This window comes from Nilaparvata lugens, chromosome 11, assembly GCF_014356525.2.
Source record: "Nilaparvata lugens isolate BPH chromosome 11, ASM1435652v1, whole genome shotgun sequence".
Lineage (NCBI taxonomy): Eukaryota > Metazoa > Arthropoda > Insecta > Hemiptera > Delphacidae > Nilaparvata > Nilaparvata lugens.
This window is the reverse complement of record NC_052514.1, coordinates 30,852,523-30,875,792: the sequence shown is the minus strand read 5'-3', so window position 1 is coordinate 30,875,792 and position 23,270 is coordinate 30,852,523. Positions and strand designations below refer to the sequence as shown.

Genomic DNA, 23,270 nt, shown 5'->3' with positions numbered 1-23,270 from the left:
ACAACACCAGGCACCGCGAGCTGCTGGATGTCCCTAGGAGACATCTCCACCATTCACAGGCCAGCTATAGAGTTATTTTCTGCACTGAAATTCTTCAACAAACTGCCTCCTGGTGTGAAGCAGTTGGATGAGGCCGCCTTCAAGAGAGCCGTCAGGAAGCTGCTTTCTGATAAATCATATTATAGCGTGAATAGTTTAAATTAAGATTATATATATTGATGCTACTAGACAACTTGCTCCTCTCTCACAGGCATGTGCCCATAAGAGAAGCCTCCAATGAAATGTATTTTAATTTTTTACATGCAAATATAATTGTATTGTTAATCTTTTTTGGAGAATAAAGACTTTCAATTTCAATGAATTTATGAGTGATGATCTGAACTTTTTTAAAAAATGTGGTCACTGTTTTTCTTGCCATCTGAATAGCTTTTGTGTTATTGTGTATATTGAAATCGAACTCCATGATGCCATCGAACCCACAAATGTGGGTAATGGATGAAGCAGAAGGTATTAAAGGTATACAAACAATATACTAAAAATCTTAACTACAATATAAATTGCAAGCACACTCTTTTTTATTTCTATATTGACTGGAATAAAATCGGTTTCCCCTCTTCATGTTGAAAGTAATATCTCTCGGACTCTAGTGGTTTCAGAGTCACTTGCTCCATTAAAATTCATAATTGAATATGTATATTGTGTCTTTTAAGAAACGGGCCCCAGTGCTTGAAGGAGTCAATTCCTCTCAATAAATATTATAAAAGTTTCTAATTCACAATGTTGGGGTACACGATTCGAACCACAAATATAACGTTAACTCTCAATTCGAGCAGTTTGATATTTTGAAAAAGTGATGCATCCAGCTAGCACGCAGTCAGAAACGGTTCCTAGCGCTCTCTGGTGTGAGCGTTTCAAACGCGTAGATAATTCCGATTATAATGGCACTTGTTCAGTCGTTTAGTGGGCGCGATGCTAGTCTTGGGGTAGGAGAGGAGTTGTCAACGTTTGTGCTTTTAGATATTGAACGTGATAAAGCCGACCATTTGATGGCTTATTACATTCCAAGGGCATCAGCAAAACTTGTACCTGTTTTCCATTAAAACTAGAAGTCTGAAAGACTTGTAGTACCATCGGCTCTTGCATAGCGATTACACGATACACGCTGCCGGTCTGGGCGTTAGTTGGCATCTCGGGCATGTGCTAGGCTGTATCGGATCTTTTGCAGTTCAGTGCCTTTCTGTGAGTTATTTGTTTTTAAAACGTAAAAACTGTGATATTGCACTTTCGATGATTTTCTAATTTGAATGTACCTGGACTAAACTTCGGCTAGACCCTCTTCATAACCTGTACTTGTCCATTCGTGCACAAACCAGCCCAACCATGAGGAGTAACTATTACAACGATAATTTTAATACGAGAAATTACTCGTACATGTTCAATTTTGAAGAGGAATTTGAACATTCCAATACAAGAGTATGGATGACCGAAAACTGGACCTATGGTTTTCTATACTGTGCGATTTATATGATTGTCATTTTTGGTGGACAACACCTGATGCAGAATCGTCCTAGATTTCAACTCAGGGGCGTACTGGCTGTATGGAATACAATGCTGGCCTGCTTCAGCGTGATGGGAGCTTGCCGAACGTTTCCTGAGCTCTACTATGTCCTGAAGAATTATGGAATTTACCACTCGATTTGTGTGCCAAGGTAAGTCAAATCTACAAACCTTTTCAACTTTACAAACTGTAACATCACAAACTCACCTATTCAATTAAAATTCACCCTCTCCTTTATTTTTTAGAATGTACCGTAAGTAAGATCACTTGGTAGACCCATTGCTCTCATAACACACAAATTATACAATGTAAAATAAAATAAAGCTTAAACCTGAAAAATATCCAGGTCTAAATCCTGAAGCCTCTTTTTCAATTTATAAGGAAAGAAAAGAATTTTGTCCGGTATGTCGTAACTTATTTGTGGGATTGTCCTATAAAAACATCCAAAATTGATGTTGTAGGCTTCAAGTACAAAGAGTTTAAAAACTTCGTATGACAGTACTTTGACCAAATTTCATTAACCTCAATCTCATAATCCTTCGGTTGATGCCTTCATCAACCAATCACACTCAATTAGTTGATATCCTTCCTGCTCCTCAAAGCCATCTGTAATGATATTGAGCTTATTTAAAAATAATTCACTTTATTATGAATCTGATCTAAAACAAGGTCTAGAAGTTTTCATGTGTAACTTGAAACTACACTACACTTTGATGTCAACAAGCTGATAACTTAATGCTATTTATAGTATAAAATTATTAGAATTGATGGTGATGTTGTGAAATCTCTCCATAATAAGAAAACAAAGATATTGTCAGGTTAAGAATGTTTCTGTATCCTCATTCCTCAGTACAGCTGATGATGCGTTGGTTAACTACGTGAAACCATGGTTCTGTTTTAAAGTTTTTAATAAATTTTTAGTGAAATTTGACAATATCTTTGTTTTCTTACTATTTATAGTACTTTTTACTAATGTGGATGATAATATTTTTGCCGATGCGTGCCTAATGGGAAATCCAATGATGATTAATTTGTTGATCGGAATCCAAATTATTTAATTTAAACGGTTCATAGATAGAATACCATGAAGCAATTTCATTACTGCCAAACCTTAGTAGGCTATTGACTGTCACTTATCAAACCTTAGTATTGGACTGTTTCAAGTTAACTAAATTATTGCATGGAAAATAGGTACCGTAGCTTACTGTACCTTTTTTAGTGAGAAATCGCCTTAACTTATGTAGCTTTTATTAAAAATCCATTTCATCACAGGCGTATTTTTTACTAAAGCACTACTATACTGATTCAATAGATCCCACTAATATAATTCTCATTCATATCGCATTATCTGATAATGAATTATATTAGTGAGATCTATTGAATCAGTATAGTAGTGCTTTATTAAAAATTAATAAGACTCTTAAGAATAGAGATATCTATAGCCTACTACCATGTGTACCGTACTCAGAATCGCAGACTTAGAATACACCTGTATCAGAACACTTATTTGAACAAGTTCAGTTGCTCGTTGGATATTTTTATGTCATTGGATCTATTTTTTCACTCACTTACCATTTGAAAGACATTTGAATATCTCATTCTCATAAATATGGTTCATATTTGGTCAGTATTTGGAATATTTTGTCTTTGATTGTGGTTCCAAAATTTTAGATTCTTGCAGTCCTACTCTGTTATCAGAACATATTGAATGATTATTTAATTTTTATCTGAAAGCTTATGTGGTTTATAGAATATTCAGTAATTCAGTATATTCAGTCCATGACCGACAGTTGCCAGACAGACTTCGTCAAAGTTTAAAACAATTGAAAACACAAATAACTTGAGATGGCTGCAGATAGTTCGTCTCATATGGCTCTGTAGATGAACTGCCACTCCAAACTATAAAATGGTCTCAACTGTTCCACAAGTCCACTGGTTTCATTCTTTTTCAGTGAGTACAGAGGGTAGTGATAAGTTTCTCACGTAACCGCCTACAAAACGTTCTATACTCCAGCTCACGAACAAAAATCGGCAGTCTGTTGAAAATTTTTAAGAGTTCGTAAAGGGTAGCATTCATGTGCTTTCAACAGTCTGTAGTAGGGCAGGTCAATGTTACCTCGTCTCATGGTATCGTGATCGTGCAGCTGACCCTCTCCCGGAAGGCATGATATTGATAAACGTTTGAGTGGGCAGCCAGAGGGAGATTCTATTTCGTCTTCTTCCATGCGTGAGAATCTATTAAACTAAATTAAACTGATTAATCCCAATTGTTGTCATTGTCGGCTAATTGACAAAATATCTATTTTTGGTCTATTATTTTCAGAGCTACTATTTTTGACGCCTTACTGTATTCAGAGCTTTTTGGAGTGCAAATTTGGAAAGTGTCATTGGTAAACAATAAACAAAAGTGTTTCAGTTAATGGGTCAGTTTTCCTAGTTTTGACTCATTTGTATTTGATTCTATTTTTAGGAGATACCGCTAGCATTTCAACAATCTTATTATTGCCAGGGCTATTCTTACAGTCCCAAGTTGGGAGAAATCGATAATAATTCAACTGCTCAACTGTCTTTTTATTCTCTAACGAATATTTAAATTTATTTTTAAATTCATTAGCATTGAAGGATTTAAAAATGTCATGTCCTTGCCATATTCGTTTTTTATCCCATAAACTAATTTTTTGTTCAATTTCTTCCATTTAGAATAAATATTAGACCCAAAAATATATCTTATTGTCTAGATCTCGCACAGTCCGCAATAGAGCAATATATTTTTCAAACCGTTGATAATGCTGTATCTAGTCCATTCTTTTCTCCACAATATCCTGTTCCTAACTTATTTCTATTAAAATATTATATAGGTAAATTGAAGCATATTTTTCTGTAATACAGTCTAATATAAAGGTCCATTGAAGTTGTCTTCTAAGCTCTGATGAGCTAACTTTTCTGTAGCGCTAGTATATCATGGATCTCAAATTGTTTGTTCGTGTTGCTGTAGATTCAATATTGCTCTATCAGAAAGCTCTATTGCTATTACAATCCTCGCTTGTCTAGAAATAGATTCACTTGTCACTTGTCTTCTAAGTGAAACAATGTCACTTCCCCAGTAGCTATAGTTATCTTCCAGAAATTACTCTCGTCAGTTCTCATTCATCAATTTTTGGTAGTGTAAAGTTATTTTTATAGATTTGTCGAAACTATGATATTGTCCTTTATCAGTTATTTTATAAGGTCTTTGTTCTAATTTTTGAGTGGTCCCTCATAGGGAAGGAGTCTCACATCATCTGCAAAGTTGAATACACAGAAATAAGCATTCTTATATTGTATTATATATAAATGCTTTATGAATGACTGCATCTTTTCAAATCTCCATGAAGTTCCATGTTCATGGATTTGATATCTTCAAATGATTTTTGTATCAATAGGATTATCTATCTTATGCTATCTTTCCTCTGTGATTATATCTTCAAATTTCCTCTCCTCAGTTTTGTCTTTGCATTGATTCGTTCCATCTTTCTCATTATTTGTAAATAATTGTGAAGCTGTTTTCTAATTCGCTAACCTTGATCGTGATTCCTAAAGCTTGCAGTGCTCCTCTTTTAAAACTTCTCTACAGTTCTGAAAACCATCAATTTTTTATTTTGTATTATTATTATTAAACGAAAATCCAAATTAAATGCTGTAATTCACCCCGAAGACTTCTGCTACTACAAATTAATATTGACAACAGGGTAAACAGCTAGATGCAAATTCGATGAGCGCTACTATTCAAAAATTATTTGTCAGCCCGGGAATTTTAATCTGTATTTTTTTCGTTCACTCATCATTAGAGATAGCTGGCAATTCTCCTCCCATATAAACTACACATGAACAAGTTTTCAAATTGTATAACTTGAATTCATTGTATTCTGTACTGATACTCAGAATCTGATAATCCTGATATTTGATCAGTTTGAGATGTCTTTTAGTACAATTTTTAAATTGGAGAATCTATCCATATCCGGTTTATACATATAGGTAGACTATTTTTGAATAGACATCTCATGAATATTTATGTATTATTGAAGTATCTGTACCGAAGCACCGGATTTTCCTGAAACTGAGTAACGTCATAAGTAGCTGTGCAAACATCTCGACTCGTGTGACTCAAACACAAACTCTTAACTCAAGCATAAACTCTATCCACTCAAATTTCCAGAGTCGCGCTTGAATAAATTATTATCTTAGTACACAGGACAGACTCTATTGAAGAGCTTTGCAAAGATACTTAATGTGGGATTTATGAATGAAATGTAATGATTTATTGGGAATCATGGTTGTGTGTTTATTATAAGCTCTACCATCTTGTCCTTTTGCTTTCAAGAAAAGGCTGCTAGCCGTGAAGTAACTTGTATTTTTCCATTGATGGAACTACTGGGAATTGAAACTTGGGACTTTCCTCATATTTTTCAAATATGCATGAGCTTGGCGTGATATTTTTCAACCTTTAAGTGATTCATGATTTTTCAAATTGAAACTATCCATCAGTAAATGATTGTCCGAAGCTATCCATCACGATTTAGCTTTCCCACTTATGAAAAATACGAATTTTCCACTCACCATTTCTACCTAATTCAGCCGATTTTACTATCGGTCTGAGGCACATCACATCGATTTTTGGCCGTCCTTATAAATTTCATTAGATTGAACGGGACTTGACAAACATCAACTGTTTAATCTAATAGAATTCATGAGGAGGGCAAAATTCGTACGACCAAAAATCGATGTATTTGTGGCTTTATTCAATTCTCAGGTCAAGAAATTCAATGGTAGCTGACGCATAATTAGAACAATATTTCAGTACAATTAGTCATCCAAAGTAATGAAGAAATATAGTGTTTAAAATTTAATACAGTTTTGAAAATCGATTAATATTATTACCGGTAGGGAAAATGTTGATTACTCTCTAGAATCTCTTTTGAATGTTGATGCAAAATAAATATTGTAATCATGTATACATTTGTAAAATTTAAAATAATTCTAAAATAGGAATGCACATGTAAACTAAGTTACTTCTACAAAAAATCTGAATCGCTTAATAGTATTAATAGCCCAATTGACGCACTAACCTTCATGCAAAACCTTTTTCCACTTGTTGAACCAGTTTGACTTTTTTAAAAACTTATTCTCTAGCGAGATGCTGTAACGTTGGAATTATCGATCTTGTATGCACGTAGATTAATCTGTTTCTCAAGGTGATGTATGTACGCGAATCAGGTTCCGTAGCTTGTGATAATTTATCATAAATTTGTTTTAGTTGGCTGAAATAATGCTGTATAATCTTCCGATTGGTATTTCTCGTGGTTGTAGTGCATTTTGTACTATTCAATAGATATAGCTAATTGACTGGACATCCTTGTAAAGGCTGTCTGACTGCTACAAGCAATGTGGAAACTTCCTGTTCGAAAGATTTTCTACGTATACATTGGGAGAAACCGCAGCTGTTATATATGTAGATTTTGATGGTGCCTGTGGAATTCCAAGCAAGTGCTGATGGGATCGGAAGAAGCTGTTTGATTTCCGTGATCGAATTATTTTGGGTTAATTACTGAACTGGATGTTTCACAAAATTTTGAAATGTTTTCCATAGATTTTGATAACTATATTTGAGTTTATCTGTAGGCAGCCACTCAATCTGTTGCTTAGTTATATGTCTAGCTGGGGCTAAGGTGAAAATTCTTCTAATAATATTGCAGAAGCTCTAGATTACATCTTTATTTATCATAAATAGGGTAGACTAGGCTATTTTTACGTTTTTCTCGGACTTTTCTATTTTCCATCATGTTCCAGTACTATTCATGGCTTGTATTGTATCATGTGTGACTCAAGGTCTCCCTATGAATAACCTCGTTTGCTCTAACCATGTATAAAGTTTGCAATTGTGTTGATTTCATGGTTCAGTAGGTACTTTTATATACAGTTCTTTCCAGTTGTTAGCTCCACATACCTCTACTGATCATAATAGATTCAATCACTTATGTTACATTCACTTGAAAGTCATTGAATAGTATATTATTTGCCAACAAAATAATACATTTTATCTACTGTATCTGTACTTGTAAGAGGAAAAAATAATAAAAGTACAGTAATATATTATCTACTCAGTTACAATGTTAATTATGGTCGTCCCGGTCTCCCTGTATTTGTACCTCTCACAGCTCCAGGTTTATCCTTCTCTAGTGAGAAGGATTTTGGTTTTTTTAATTACTGTGCGATGTTTTATTGTAACTTGAGCATCTAGGTGCGTACAAACTCATGAGCTACGAACACGTGCATTTCGTTTTTCGTCAGCTGATACTCATTATATCTGTATCTTACTGTTTCTGTATATACGGTAATTTAATGGGCTGATGAAAAGCGAAATACGCGTATTCAAGGCGCATATGTCTGTACTCACCTTGATACCAATCTCCTCACACATGAGTACAGTAACTTGAAGCATTCTGTGTGCTGCTAACAGTACTGTAATTCATCCTTCATGAAATCTTTTCTGAAATGATTATTTTCCTATTTATACATTCAACAGTTATGTAGCTGCATTACTTATTTGAAAATCCCAGGGTATAAATAAATTAATCAATAATCTATTTATCAATACAATTATTACTATGATCTATAATGATATTATAAATACTAGTAGCTCTGTGAACAGTAGATCTCAAGCAGTATTCTCATCCACAAGTACCTGATTGAAACTATAGACCTTATGGGAATACAACAATAGACTGGCTTCTCCACACATCTGTGTAATCACTTGTCAGCTGATTTATGATGAATAATAATTCTATAGTCTGATTTTTACTCTAATATTGGCGTATGAAGGAGGCTCCTTTTTCCTTTTATATTATCCCTGAAATGCAAAATTTCCAAAAACCTTGTATATACGTATACGTGCAATTAAAAAAGGAATATACCTGTCAAATTTTATGAAAATCTATTACCGCGTTTCGCCGTAAATGCGCAACATATAAACATTTAAACATTAAGAGAAATGCCAAACCGTCGACTTGAATCTTAGACCTCACTTCGCTCGGTCAATAATAATCTGAAAGAGAAAAAGGATTGACAATAAAGAGGTTCTACTATATTGAAAAGAAATAGGTATTGACAATAATGATTGGTGAGAAACAAATGCACTGTCAGAGAGCAGTCAATGTTTTGTAGTTTATTGAAGAATTCCGTCACTTTCTAGAGGGGAGACCTGTGCACCTTGTATGTGACGTCATGACATAAAGGAGTATATTACGTGTAGTGAGAGCGACATTGTGGAAGGTAGTAGAAGCAGACATAAAGACGTGAAGACAGCCTTGTTGCTTGTGGCAAATGGAAATATAGGCCGACAACTCTTGTCGTCGTATTGACACCAGTCGCATTTTTATGTCTCTTGATGACTCAAAGTTAACTGGAGGCTCGTAACGTTCAGTATTAACACGTGTGAAAGTTGTGTGCTTATGATTGCAGATAACAGTATTGAGTCAACTTTAATTGATAATAATCAATTGATTTAGTTGCCTTTGCAGCTGGGACGTATTTTAAGGATTCATAAATATTATTTTTGTCTTGTTCATCATTTTCTTGATGAAAAAACTGTTTAGAGAAATGCTCGATTTGGTTGAAAATGGATTGATTACAGATTTTTTCATATGTTAGATGAATATGTAAGAGAAGATTGCCATCTAGTGAAATTAAATATTATAGAAATTAATTTTTCACTGATTTTTTGGGGAAAATATGGTGTGTTCGTGGATGGTGTTTGATTGTCAAATTCAATTCTTTATCAAGGGCGGGGTTATGACCTAAGGTCCTCTCTGTCACACAATTCTTTGTGTGAGAATGATTGACCATGAAAGAGAATTATTTATGGATATATTATTTTGAAGAAATGGAATATATTTTGAGACATCATTATCATCCACTTCAATTGGGAACTCATGTATACATCATCGATCACTAAAAATATGTTTGAGTCATCAAATTAGTAAAAGCAAGTATAGTGAAAAAGTATATATATTGAAGACATTTAGCAGATAGTCATAGCGTAAAGAAAAAGTTTGCAAACTCTTAAATAGGTATTCCAATTTGTTTACATTGATCAATTATGTCATTTGAATAGTTTTTCTTGATGATTTTGTCCGAAAGCTATTAAACTTTCAATGGTAATGAGAGCGTTGCCCTTGAACTGATAATCTCATGAAATTTAGATATAGTACTTCAAAACAAGACTCTTGAATTAGTCATTTGCTTGTATTACGCACGGAAATAAACTACTGCTCAACATTTTTATTCTCAGTGAAATGATTGAAAAAAGAGGATATCTCTGCTAGACCTGCTCGAAAAAAGATGAGAAAATCTCTACTGGAAGTCAGATTAGTTTCGCAGGATAGCTCTTTGACTGTAATTTGAGAAAAATAGTTGAGTCTTGACGTCATACTTACTAATGATACGAATGCTGCAGGATAATGGCAATCAAATGTTATTTTGCTATTTCGACATTATTATTCCAATCAAAATCCGGCTTCAGGAATCTAGTTTTTTATTATATACTTGAAGCATTTATTTTCACACACACTACTGTACTTGTAAACTTCAATGATTCTACCTTCAAATAATGTCTCATTGAAAATAATATTTAACTGAAAACATCAGACACTTTTAGTTTATAGTAGTTTTCATTCAACTTTGTAGACGTATTGTATAATTTTTTAATACAATATCCATTTTTCATAAAACAATTCTTCGATAAAATAACAAATTATTATAACTAACTGTTGATCCATGTGATAATCAATAACTTGTATTTTTGTGTTTAGGACTAATGTTCATTTATTGGATAGAGTAAATAATACAATAGTCAGAAAATAAAAAATTGGCTATTGCCCAAAACTTCTATTTCTTAATTTTGTCTCACATTGTTCAAATATTGTTCTAAGGTCCATGCCAATTGTATTGTACATGAAAATGTACAATTGTATTGTACATAAATTGTATTGTATTCATGAAAAATTTATTGACTTCTCGTATATTTTAACATTCAAAACAAAAAATTGAGAGCTTACCTTACCTGCACTCAAGCTTGACCTTTGCAGGTAATTTTCTGTATTTTTACATATTTTTAATTATCTTCTATTCATTAATAATGTTTTGTATAAGCTCTGTGAAATTTATTGTGAAATAAATTTTTATTTGATTCAGAATCAGTAACAAAAACATGTAATTTTGGTTTGCTGATTTTTTCGCTAAAGCTCGTGTCAAATTGTAGTAAAATGCTTATCACTACAATCTTGTTAGATGGCGGAATGTAGGCTAGTGTGCGTGTAGCTCAATTTAGCATTACCCTCTAATCAGTACCTCATATTATTCAACGTCCCTGAATTCACTGTAGAGCCAGATAAAATCTTATCCTATCATTCTCGAAATTCAGTTGAAAATTGAACAATAATTCCTGATTAATTGCCAGGTGATGTAACAAACATTATGTTCGTGGATCTAGAGTGTGTTTTTCGAAATAATCAATAGTCCTAATCAAGGCCATTAAAGTTTAACAACACTACTAAGCAAAATATTGCCATGTTTTATGAGCCAATATGAAAACAACAATTGCGAAAACAATTGAAATAATTTCAATGACATTGAAAGTTTCTTGATAATTGACATTTTTAATTCATGGAAGTTTTTCTGGCGATCATGCATTTGCATCCTGCGTCCGAATAAACCTAATTTTTCCGGTGTTATGATAGATTATCAAAGTTATTAGATTATCATCGATTATTCTGTGCTAGATTATTGATTATCTAGAAGGACAAAATTGAAATGAAATGAAAAAATACTTTATTAGGCGGAGTTAGAACTTTTAAGTCCTCTCTACCACTCAACCTCGAATTTTGAATTTTTTGTAAAAGATTATTGTAGAAGGACAACATAGCAAATTATCACTCCAAGATCTTTCAATGAAATATTCTTCTATAACAAATTGCATTCATGTTTTTCCGAAGATTATATATATGCTTTATCTTGTACATATCCTGCATTTCCAGTGGTTGAAAACATAGACTCAACTCAGTCTAATTTGATATTCTCATTCAATTTTTATTTTGTATTCTCTTCAAATTTCTTCTTGAAAATTGTTCACGAGATCAATGCCGTGGAGTATTTCCCCAAGATGGGTGATTAGGTTTGGAAACCACCTAAAGCTGTAGGTCATTTAAACTTTCTTTATCATTTCACAAGCCTAGATATCCATATCCTAAAAATAATATTACTGCAATGCAGTCAGATCATAGAACTAAGCTAATGAAATCGAAATCATTGTTATGCTTATTTTCAGAAGAAGTAATTAGTTTAAGCCTTTTTGGAAATATAGTACCTAAATCACTGATTAGAATTCGATAAAAATATCTGCTACAGAATTCGAAATGTTGTCTAGGATTTCCAGCGATTTGGTTATTCTGGGAGTTATTTTACAACAGTTTATTTTGGGAATGATGATCTTCCCCAACTGAAATTTATTGATGGACCTGCTGTGTTGAAGTGAACTCTATCCATTCGACTCCGGATATGCGGGTGTATCTTATGAACCCTTCTAATACAGCCTTGGAACGGGAAGAGATGTCTTTGAAGCTGACAACTAGGATAAGAAATATTGACAAGATTATAGCAGCTCATTCACAACTAATTGAACCTCCCAAAATACACTGAAAATAATGATCAACAAGGAAATCAGCATCTCTCTTTTGTATTTTATTATTACATTAATGTAATGCAATAAAATTGAATAACGACTAAAATAAATAATTACATAATATAAATAATAGAATGAAAATTGTTTAAATTCATGATGAACCATAAAAGCAGAGGTAGCCTCCTCATTCATCCATCATCTTTAGTTATATTGGGTTTACAAATGTAGTGTATTAGATCTCTGATATTGATAGGAGTGCATTGAGCAGGTACTGTTTCTACACTGTGGTACTCTCAATATATGAATTCACTTATCATTTTCACATCGAAGAACTTGACAGTTTGATTAAAAATCACTGTCAATTGAAATGGGATGAGGTAAACAAATTAAAGGAAAATCAGTGACCAAATTAAATCTGACGATAAACTGGTTCACTGAAGCTGCTAATGGTATCTACTCATCAGCCCATTGAACTAACTAGTACGAGGCAAGTGGGTAGTAGACGGTAGTATGAACTTGAAGCGATTTTCCGTGTTGAATATCAATTGATTGGATTGCGCGAACACATTTATGATTCAAAAGTTGAGCCATTGCCCTCCTAAACAAACGTTTTCGAATCAACCGATATCAGGTTCCAACTTAACCGAGGTCAAACACTGTTGGCTTTTCTCAAATTGAATAAACGGGCGACGAATAAATAAATTTGAAAAAAGTGGAAGCTGAAATGTGTGTCAAGGTTAAAGTGCGTATGCTGGTAGTGGTTCTTCCTGAAATACGCACAACAGGTCTCGCATTGTCCATTGATGGATTTCGTTGGAAGCCTTCGTGACGATTTTTGGTGATATATTCCAACAAACCTGTACGTTTCTTAGTAGGCTAACTCTCTAGTTATGTCACCAGCACTGTTTGGTTGTTATTTAACACTAGGTACTTGAGATACATTTTTCACTATCAGTTGAACTGTATTGTTGACTGCGTAGCGTTCATGACATTCGACTGTGTTAATAACATGTCTATATATAAATACTTTGTTTTAGTACTAATTGAATGTAGTACCAACTACCAAAGTCTAAAAAAAGTTGGAGGGAGAGAGAATAAGATAAGCCCTATGTTGTCGGTTCCCTCGTTGGTTGAGTCTCTCTTGAATGATAGCTATTACCATAGAAAAATAGAAACTACAAAGCGCACTATATCCTCTTTTTCTAGATCTATTGTCATACATTTTATATGCTTCAAAATCACTTATCGGTTGTTCGTAATCCACCTAGAACTGTAGGTTCATTTATCTCATTATCGTACGTACAGCATTACCCACGCACAAGCCTACAGCCTAAATCTTGAATCAGCATCCGTCAACAAAAAATACATCTTTTACAGAGTGTTGCTGATTTTTGCCCTACTCTAGTAAGATTTTTTTATTTTCATTCATCATAAACCTTAAAACCAAACCAATAATAAATTATTCGATCAAACAATACTATATAGCCTAATTGATGATTGAAAAGTATAATTAATTTGAAATTATTGTGAATCATCGATACATTCCTGAAGCATTATTGATACAGAGCAAACGTATCACAACACTATGTGTTGTGTGAATCGATGAAAGTCTTCTATCGTTGAACCAATTATTATTCTTTGAATCGGTTTAATTGATAATTAAAATATGTAATCAATTTGAAATTATTATGAATCATCGATACATTCCTGAAGCATTATTGATACAGAGCAAACGTATCACAATATGTGTTGTGAATCTATGAGTCTTCTATCGTTGATCCAATTATTACTCTTTTAATCGTTTTGATTAATAATTAAAATATTTATTTAATTTGAAATTATTATGAATTATCGAGACACTCCTGAAGCATTATTGATACAAAGCAAACCGATCACACCATGCATTGTTAATCCATGAAAGACTTTATTGTTGAATCAATTATTCTTTGAATCAACTAATAAGGTTGTCATCAACTTAATCTGAAGTTATTGAGAGAAATTCCTCAGACATAGGCCTATTGTTGACGAACCTATAGAACTCAACTCAAGAGACCACCTCACCATTCATCACAGATTACATGATACATATATATGTTTGTGTATCATATATACATGGAGCCTGTTCCTCTGGTAACAGCTGACTAGAATGTAGGTCAGTTGAGTAAAAACTACAATCAGGCTCTCAATCGAAGAGCTGTGAAGTAATCGCGAGATGCATTGCAGCTCTGCAACATAGAAGAAGTGATCTATGAGGACTATATAGTGAAATCCACTTTGAACTGACAGCATTGGATGAATGGGAAACATTGATGCTATTCACAAGGAATGCTGACAGTTGATAGTGAATGTTGTGTTGTCAGATTCACTTCAATCTGTCAGTATTCTTTGAATCGGTTTAATTGATAATTAAAATATGTAATCAATTTGAAATTATTATGAATCATCGATACATTCCTGAAGCATTATTGATACAGAGCAAACGTATCACAATATGTGTTGTGAATCTATGAGTCTTCTATCGTTGATCCAATTATTACTCTTTTAATCGTTTTGATTAATAATTAAAATATTTATTTAATTTGAAATTATTATGAATTATCGAGACACTCCTGAAGCATTATTGATACAAAGCAAACCGATCACACCATGCATTGTTAATCCATGAAAGACTTTATTGTTGAATCAACTAATAAGGTTGTCATCAACTTAATCTGAAGTTATTGAGAGAAATTCCTCAGACATAGGCCTATTGTTGACGAACCTATAGAACTCAACTCAAGAGACCACCTCACCATTCATCACAGATTACATGATACATATATATGTTTGTGTATCATATATACATGGAGCCTGTTCCTCTGGTAACAGCTGACTAGAATGTAGGTCAGTTGAGTAAAAACTACAATCAGGCTCTCAATCGAAGAGCTGTGAAGTAATCGCGAGATGCATTGCAGCTCTGCAACATAGAAGAAGTGATCTATGAGGACTATATAGTGAAATCCACTTTGAACTGACAGCATTGGATGAATGGGAAACATTGATGCTATTCACAAGGAATGCTGACAGTTGATAGTGAATGTTGTGTTGTCAGATTCACTTCAATCTGTCAGTATTGTTTGAATGGGAAGCATTCATGTTATTAAACTAGGAATACTGGCAGTTTTATGTTAATCACACTGTGATGTTGTGTAGTGAGTTTCACTATATACTGTCAGCGTTGTTTAAATGGGAAGCATTCATGTGATAAGAACCTCACTAGTGTTTTAGATGGCGTTTACTCCTTGTACTGAATGGCAGGTAGCCTGTAAAGCGGAATTCACTCTAAACATCCAGCATAGTTCGAATGGAAAGCATCAATGTTTCTTATAGAGGGAATTCTGACAGTGTGAGTGGATATCACTACACTAACTATTAACCGAAACAAAATGTTAATTATTGTAATAAAGCACGTAGGACAGTTGACAGTTGTTACCCAATGTCATTGGTAGTCCCTGTTTTTTGTGGTATTCGCAGATTTGCACGCAAATATACTTGTTGCTAAACATGAAATGTATTTCAAGGTTTGTTTTCCTAGGTGTCTTGTATGTGATCCTCATAGTTCAAATATTTTTGAGTTTCCAAAAAATGGTTTGATGATGAGTAACCTTAAAATACATTTTTGCAATATAGGCTTACGTATCCATTCCATTTAATCACTTTCTAATTATTGTACTTGGAATACGGTATTTAGTTTGTGCAATTGTTGTTACCTTATTTTTTTTCCTTTCCCTATCATTTTGATGGTGTAATTATTGTGTGAATAAATAATATGTATTATACATAACAGACATAATTCCAATCTTACATAATTATATGGGACGATTTTGGGCATTAGCCTGGTCTGCCTTTCCTCAAGCTATATGTGTACATAATGTAACATTATAGAAAATAACAGCATTTCTCCTAATACAACTCACAAATGTCTATTTATGAGTAAAAATTCAATTGAGATTTGAGTAGCCTACTTTCTAGTTAAAGAATGCATACATTACTGTATCAAGTGAACTTTCATCATACTTTACATTATATTAGAATCTTATGTATTTATTTCGCTAAAACTTACAGTAGAAATGGATAGTATCTTATCTTATTATTTCACCAAAACTTACAATAGAAATGGACAGTACATCCACAATTACACCCAGGTAAACCACCTGTAGACAACATTTCTGTTTAGGAGGGAGAATTTCCTGCTTTAGTGGCTCGGAACCCACCTAGAAGGTCCACTCATCTCTCATCTTCATCCGTATCATTACTCACGCACAAGCCTAGAGCTCATGTGAGCATAATGCTTAGTAAAAAAAGCTCCTTCCATAAGGCTTTCAATAGGTTGAGTTCATTCATTCATTTATTTTTTATTCACAATCACAAATCATAATTAAAATATGATTGGGAGAAGACAACAGGCATAGCCCAAAACTGTCTTCTCCCAATTTTTTACAAATAAAAGTTCTTGATTGATTGTATCAAGTAGAAGCTAACATGATCCAAGTTTATTGGTCTGAATAGAAGTCCAGATCATGCAAATGTACGAGTGTAGTGTAAAGTTAAATTGATAGATACAAATTGATTTTAAATTGATTGAAAGCTAAATTGATAACTGAATTAGTTTATTTCAAGTCGAATTGAGCATAGTTTTGCAACTCCTTAATCTGGAATCCCACATATCAATCAGTATCAGTGAAAGTGACCAACACAATGAAAATATAATTTTCCTACTGTTACCTTGAAAAGTGACCATTCCCGCACTGATTACAGAACGCAAAGAATCAATTTTCCGCTCTAGTGCGCAAAGTATTACTCTGCGTACTCTTAATACTTTGGGTATTATCTTGCAGCCATCCCAATCAGCTGTTGACATTATTGGCGTGTATTTTGAATGCGAATTTGTTCCATCTATATTTTTTCTGATTCTCAAATAAATAAAAATGAGAACTCATTAAATTATACATTTTGAATATTATGAATTATTCATTATTTCAAATAATATTTTTTCATTCATAAATTGATTGGTTGAAAAAATATTTAGAAATTAATATTCGTTCAAAATGATTAAAATTTTCAAATTAATTGGATTAATTTAATTTTCATTCTGAGTAAATAATCGATTATTAATTTCCATGCGTTAAAATAAAATGAATTTAAGTTGTTATTAATAACAAAATTTCACTGACAAACATTTGATGGATTTCAGCCATCATTTTACCCATAATCAGCCACTTCTCATATTTAATGGTAACTGTAGGAAAAATTTTATGTGAAATACGTGCGCAAAGTTCCTCTACTGCACTCAAGAAACCATTCCGCCCTCGCCTACGGCTCGTGCGTAAACGTTTCTTTCGGTGCAGCAAACTGTCACTTTGCGCACTAGTTGCACAAATAACTATTCCATATATTCTGATTGAACTATTCTTACTCAGCACGGCCGAACGACTGTGAAAAGTACCATTAGAAGTTGTGGGAATAATATTATTACTGTACTGGACACGTTCAATAATACTGATATGTGAGAATCCAGCTCAATAATATGCATGGATGCATATGGAAGAGGCATTATTAATATTCAATTGTTATTGTGTATATCAATATTCCATAGATAAATTCTCAGCATTCCTTATAACTTATTTCTATAACTGCTCTCAGTTTGAAAGGTATCTCACTATACTGTTGACTAGCAGTATTAGTTTCATACTCTCAATTCTGGCAACTTGAAGATCGTACAGTGGTAATTGAAATCCAGTGCTCACACCCATATCTTCCGAGTCAACTTGTAGACGAGTGAGCTTTGAAGGAAGTTATGTAAGCTAATAGGAAAATGTTGAAGTTGTTGCTCTCTGTGTTCATCCGGTGAGCAGAGTAGGTGATTCAGTTTCACTTTCCTTGTTCAACATGCAACTTGGGTCACCTCATCACTTCGTAGGAAATAATTAAAATACTTCATCTGATAGTATTCCACAGTATCCTGTTATATTAAGTATTGATATATTATGAAGTGTATTGTATTCCGATAGTATTTCTAGTACTAAAGTATCGGATTGTACTATGAAAATTGAGTGTTCAATTATCATACTGCACCATAAATCAAGTGATAACTGAAGTTATAATATGAATAATATGTTTCTCTTATCTTGATGGATGACAAATTTCAATAATACTACATTTTATTCGATTCGCTTCAGGGTGAGATATGATGAGAATTCAATTGATACAGTACCGGTAATAATAAATAATAAATTGGAAGTACAGTATCGATCTCTTAATTGAGTAAATAATATGGATAAAGCTACTTAAGTTGATAATAATATTATCAAATATAGGCCTACTTATGTATTTGATTTGAAACGTAGATTGAAGAAAATCCTTGATATGAATCACATATAATTCGAATCATTCTTTACAGTACATCTATTATAACTTGTTCCTGGAATATCAAGATAATTCCCATTGATATTGACTCACAGAAAGCAAATGATTCAGATTAACTATTCATTACTTTGTTAATGATATTTACCATAAATGTTATATCACTTTAGAAAATACTAATAATTTTCTCAATATTATGATAGTTCCAAGTGTATTGAATCCCTTGAAACTCGCATAGTATCAAGAAGATTAATTGAAGTCTATCTTCTAGAACTAGTTGACTTTCTATATCTAGACAGTTTTGGAACGGTTCATCTACTACCATACTATCAACGAATCAGCAAATATTGTCAGTTATCATTGATAACTGTCTAATCTCATTTAACTCTAGATAGTTCTAGAACTAGGCTAATGTACTACCAAACTGTCAATTGATTAGCATATTTTATTGTCAGATAACCGTAAAATACTTTGCAGCTTATTTGATGACTATCAAATCTCGTGTGGTTCTAGATAGTTTTATAACTAGGCTAATGTACTATCAAGCTAATAATTGATTAACATATTGTCAGCTCATTGGATGCCCATGTTGTGGATATGGCCTTAGCATTTGAATCGTCATCTGCGGCAGAGTAGTGTTGAATGTCAGTGAGGTGCCTCAAGTCATAACTCTGGCCAATTCTGAAAAGCCGGTCCAAAACTGGAATGACTCCTTGAGTCTGGAAATTTTGTTTCTTTTTTGTTCGTGTTGTCGTTGCAAAAAGTGCAACAATCCCTTGGGTGAGACTCACTTTGAACTGTCAGTAAATCTCATAGGTACCCTCAACACTTCCCATTCCAGCAATGCTGACAGTTTGCAACAAGATTGGACTGGTATTTGTGACGCACAGGCCCGAAACCTGTTGACTGAAACTACGCAATTTTTGAATCGGCTTCCGTCAATTCCTGTTTGCAGGTAGATTTAAGTGTCAGCAATGGATTTGAATGGGGAGCATTGATGGTATTTATAAGGAATGCTGACAGTTTAAAATGAATCTCAGTGTAAAGTTGATGGGCTTTTAATTATCCAGTCGGTCTTCGATGCTCAATCACAGTAATTGTTCGGATTATCGGGTAGGCTGGAAAGTTTTCAACCACGCCACGCCCGCTGAATAAGTAGAATAACTTGGAATTGACGTGATTTTGCATGCAGTTTGAAGTTCAAGAAACATTTATCATGATAATATATCATTATTTTCATATCAATCGTTGCACAAAGTAATGAACTTCTGTTTCCTACTTAATTTTCTCACTAAAAATAATTTTCATTCTTTTCTATTAATCGTTGATCACAAAATACGGTAACTCAGTTTTTAACAATTTAACAATATGTTTTGGAGATATAATCAAAAACAGGAAAATGTCGTGGTTTTCAGGCTGCCAAAAGTTATGCCTTCAGAAATTTTGATGGGAAACCATAGATTACTGTTGCCTCCATGAATAAAATTATTTATTTATTTATTATTATTTATATTACTTACTCTCTTACTATCATCCCCCTAATATACCGACTAAAACAATAAAATCAATTACATTCTTCAATGTTTGATTCCATTACGAACTGCTTGTTAAATAATCACTTTTGAACAATTAATTACGACATAGCAGTCAGGTAATAACATGAAGCTAATAACTTTTATTTATAAATACCTGACTGATATGTCGTAATTAATTGTTCAAAAGTGATCAATTACATTAATTTTTGTTCGGTCGAAGCGCATTATAATGACTATTTGACTGGGCTATTCATGTTCCAAACTTCATGTTTCCTACTTGATTCATCATTTTTCATGATAATGTAGGATTTTTATATTTATAATAATTATTTAGTGTGACCTGGCAGGCTTAGGTCTGGTGTCAGAGTTTTCATTCGCACCTCGCAACTGATCAATTTCAGGGTATTTCACTTTTTAGGCAGCCGGGATCGACGAATTAACATGTTCTTCTGAAACACTGATTTTCATATTCATATCATATCTTTCACAAAACAATTATTTACTCGTATAGGCACTCTATGTTTTGAGGGTTTGAGCTGGTCATATCGTAATTAGAGCTTTAATTTGAGCTGGTCATATCAGATTAGATTAGTGAATTAATAAAAAATTGGAACTATAAGTTCTATTGTTCAGTGTCTAGGTAATGAAACCTTGCTTGCTTGGCTAAGCTCGGTATCAACATAGAGTAAAGATATTGTTTGATAAAAAGAGTAAAGTTACTTTACTAAATTAGAGTAAAGATACTTGTATCAGTTGTCTCTGGTACAATAGTTGGTAAACACGGCCCTCTACGGTGTAATTTACATGTTATCTGAATACAATGCTCTCCATTCATAAATTCCATAAATTAATTGTTGCAACGGTGTTGCAAAATCCTCGCTTTTCATTCTGTGCTGTATCCATTCCATTATATTGGACACAACCCGATTTGCTTGCTTACAAGTGGATGCTCGTCACAATATGCCAAGTGATACATATTCAAATGGCAAATTAGTGAGTCAATTGTCCGTTTGTGAATTCGAATGCAGCGCTGACCCGCGGTTGAGATTCGACTAATGGCTCCATCTGACCCCTGACCGCAGTTCATTATCCTATTTATTAGGCAGGCCTGCTCCAATAGACATTGTCAATGCCCTATTACAATTTATCGGTGTGAGGAAGGTCAATAGATAGGTCAGCTCGTGCTCAATTGATTTTCTGTCTGGATTTACGTCTAATAACAATTGCCTGTTGATAAGATAACATACTAAGGTTCTGCTGTATCTGTATCACTGTACTTATAAACTGTGTTGATAAATGTGGATGCGTTGGCCGTTGATAGCGTTAGCCTGAATATTGGCCTATGAAACTACACCTATGAACCAATTTGGAATTACACCTTTAATTATAAGTATAGGTGTTAATTCTCTCGTAGTATACTGTGTAACTTTCCTGGTGCTGAATTGCTGAAAACATATTATTTTTCCTATCAATAACGTGAAATGAAATTTTTGTGAAATGCAAACGGCATTTTTTTGGTATAAATTATAATTTAAAATACTAGATCATTGTCTTATAATATCACAAATTTATTGAAAAATTACAAACCTACTGTAAAAAGTGTTTTTCCATTTGGATCTATTATTGCCCATTTTCATATTGAGAGTTGGAATAGTTATTTGTGCAACTAGTGCGCAAAGTGACAGTTTGCTGCACCGAAAGAAACGTTTACGTCCGAGCCGTAGGCGAGGGCGGAATGGTTTCTTGAGTGCAGCAGAGGAACTTTGCGCACGTATTTCACATTAAGTTTTTCCTACAGTTACCATTGAATATGAAAAGTGGGTAATTATGGGTAAAATTGCCTGAAATGCATCAAATGTTTTTCTGTGTAATTTTATTATTGATAAAAACCTTAATTTATTGTCAAATTGAATAAAAATGTTGTCCTTGGTTATAATATCTACTTAATAATTTGCTCGTTGTGCTTCGTTGCACCTCTGCTCACTCTAGCAGCCCAGTCACTGTTACCAACTTCATTTTGATTTTGCTGCACTGTTGCTCCATATAACCTACTAAGTATTTTGCGTTGCCTTGTTGCAAATCTGGAGTGCAGAAAAATTTTTCCCGCACTAGAGCGGAAAAGTGATTCTTTGCGTTCTGTAATCAGTGCAGCAATGGCCACTTTTCAACGTAACTGTAGGAAAAATAAATAATTGAATATGAACCTTGCATTTCCTATGCTACAATCGATATCATCTAATGATTAGTTAATGCTAATGAGAAGAAGATTCAAAAACATACCTTTATAACTAGTAGTTTTGTGAACCGTAGACCTCGCGCAGTTATAACGACGTCCCAAACCATAAGCACATCCAAAATGATACACTAACTATATATTTGATCAGATCATGCTTACACAAGATTTAATTATCATATAACGCTTTCCGGAATTTAGCGCGAGAAAACCAGAAGACATCTAGGCGCCCAGACGAGCTGTTAGGCATGCAATTTATAGTCTACACAGCTGCTAATTTTTTACCAAGTTACATTGAGATATTGAATTGCATGCGTCATGGCATGCAATTTATAGTCACCTCGACAGCTGATTTATGATGAATAATTCTATAGTCTGATTTTCACTCTAATATTGACGTATGAAGGAGGCTCCTTTATCCTTTTATATTATCCTTGAAATGCAAAATTTCCAAATACCTTGTATATACGTCGACGCGCAATTTAAAAAGGAACTTACCTGTCAAATTTTATGAAAATCTATTACCGAGTTTCGCCGTAAATGCGCAACATATAAAAATCCAAACATTTAAACATTAAGAGAAATGCCAAACCGTCGACTTGAATCTTAGACCTCACTTCGCTCGGTCAATTATTATATCAAAGTATAACTATAAATACTTTATATACTTTTTACAGTATTTTGTAATACTTATTTATTTTAGTATTATAGTATTTTACCAAATACTGTAAAAGTGTATATTCTTCAATAAATTCGTGATATTAGGCAATATTCTAGTGTCTTCACTATGGATAAATAATATCACTATATCTCACCAAAAACCGTATC

The 23,270-nt window shown here is 33.4% G+C and overlaps 1 protein-coding gene across 2 annotated transcripts in view; it reads left to right on the top strand.

The window, feature by feature from the left end:
• The first annotated feature begins 950 nt into the window (after window positions 1-950).
• Window positions 951-23,270, top strand: part of LOC111058289 (elongation of very long chain fatty acids protein 6) — a 32,201-nt gene continuing 9,881 nt past the window's right edge. The window contains exon 1 of one of the 2 annotated variants that reach the window (XM_022345799.2): window positions 951-1,709. In XM_022345799.2, the coding sequence (XP_022201491.1) occupies window positions 1,381-1,709 (329 nt within the window). In that variant the 5' untranslated portion in view covers window positions 951-1,380. Of the gene's footprint in view, window positions 1,710-13,003; window positions 13,009-23,270 lie in introns of those variants that run through there. The other variant, XM_039438150.1, reaches the window with a different exon arrangement.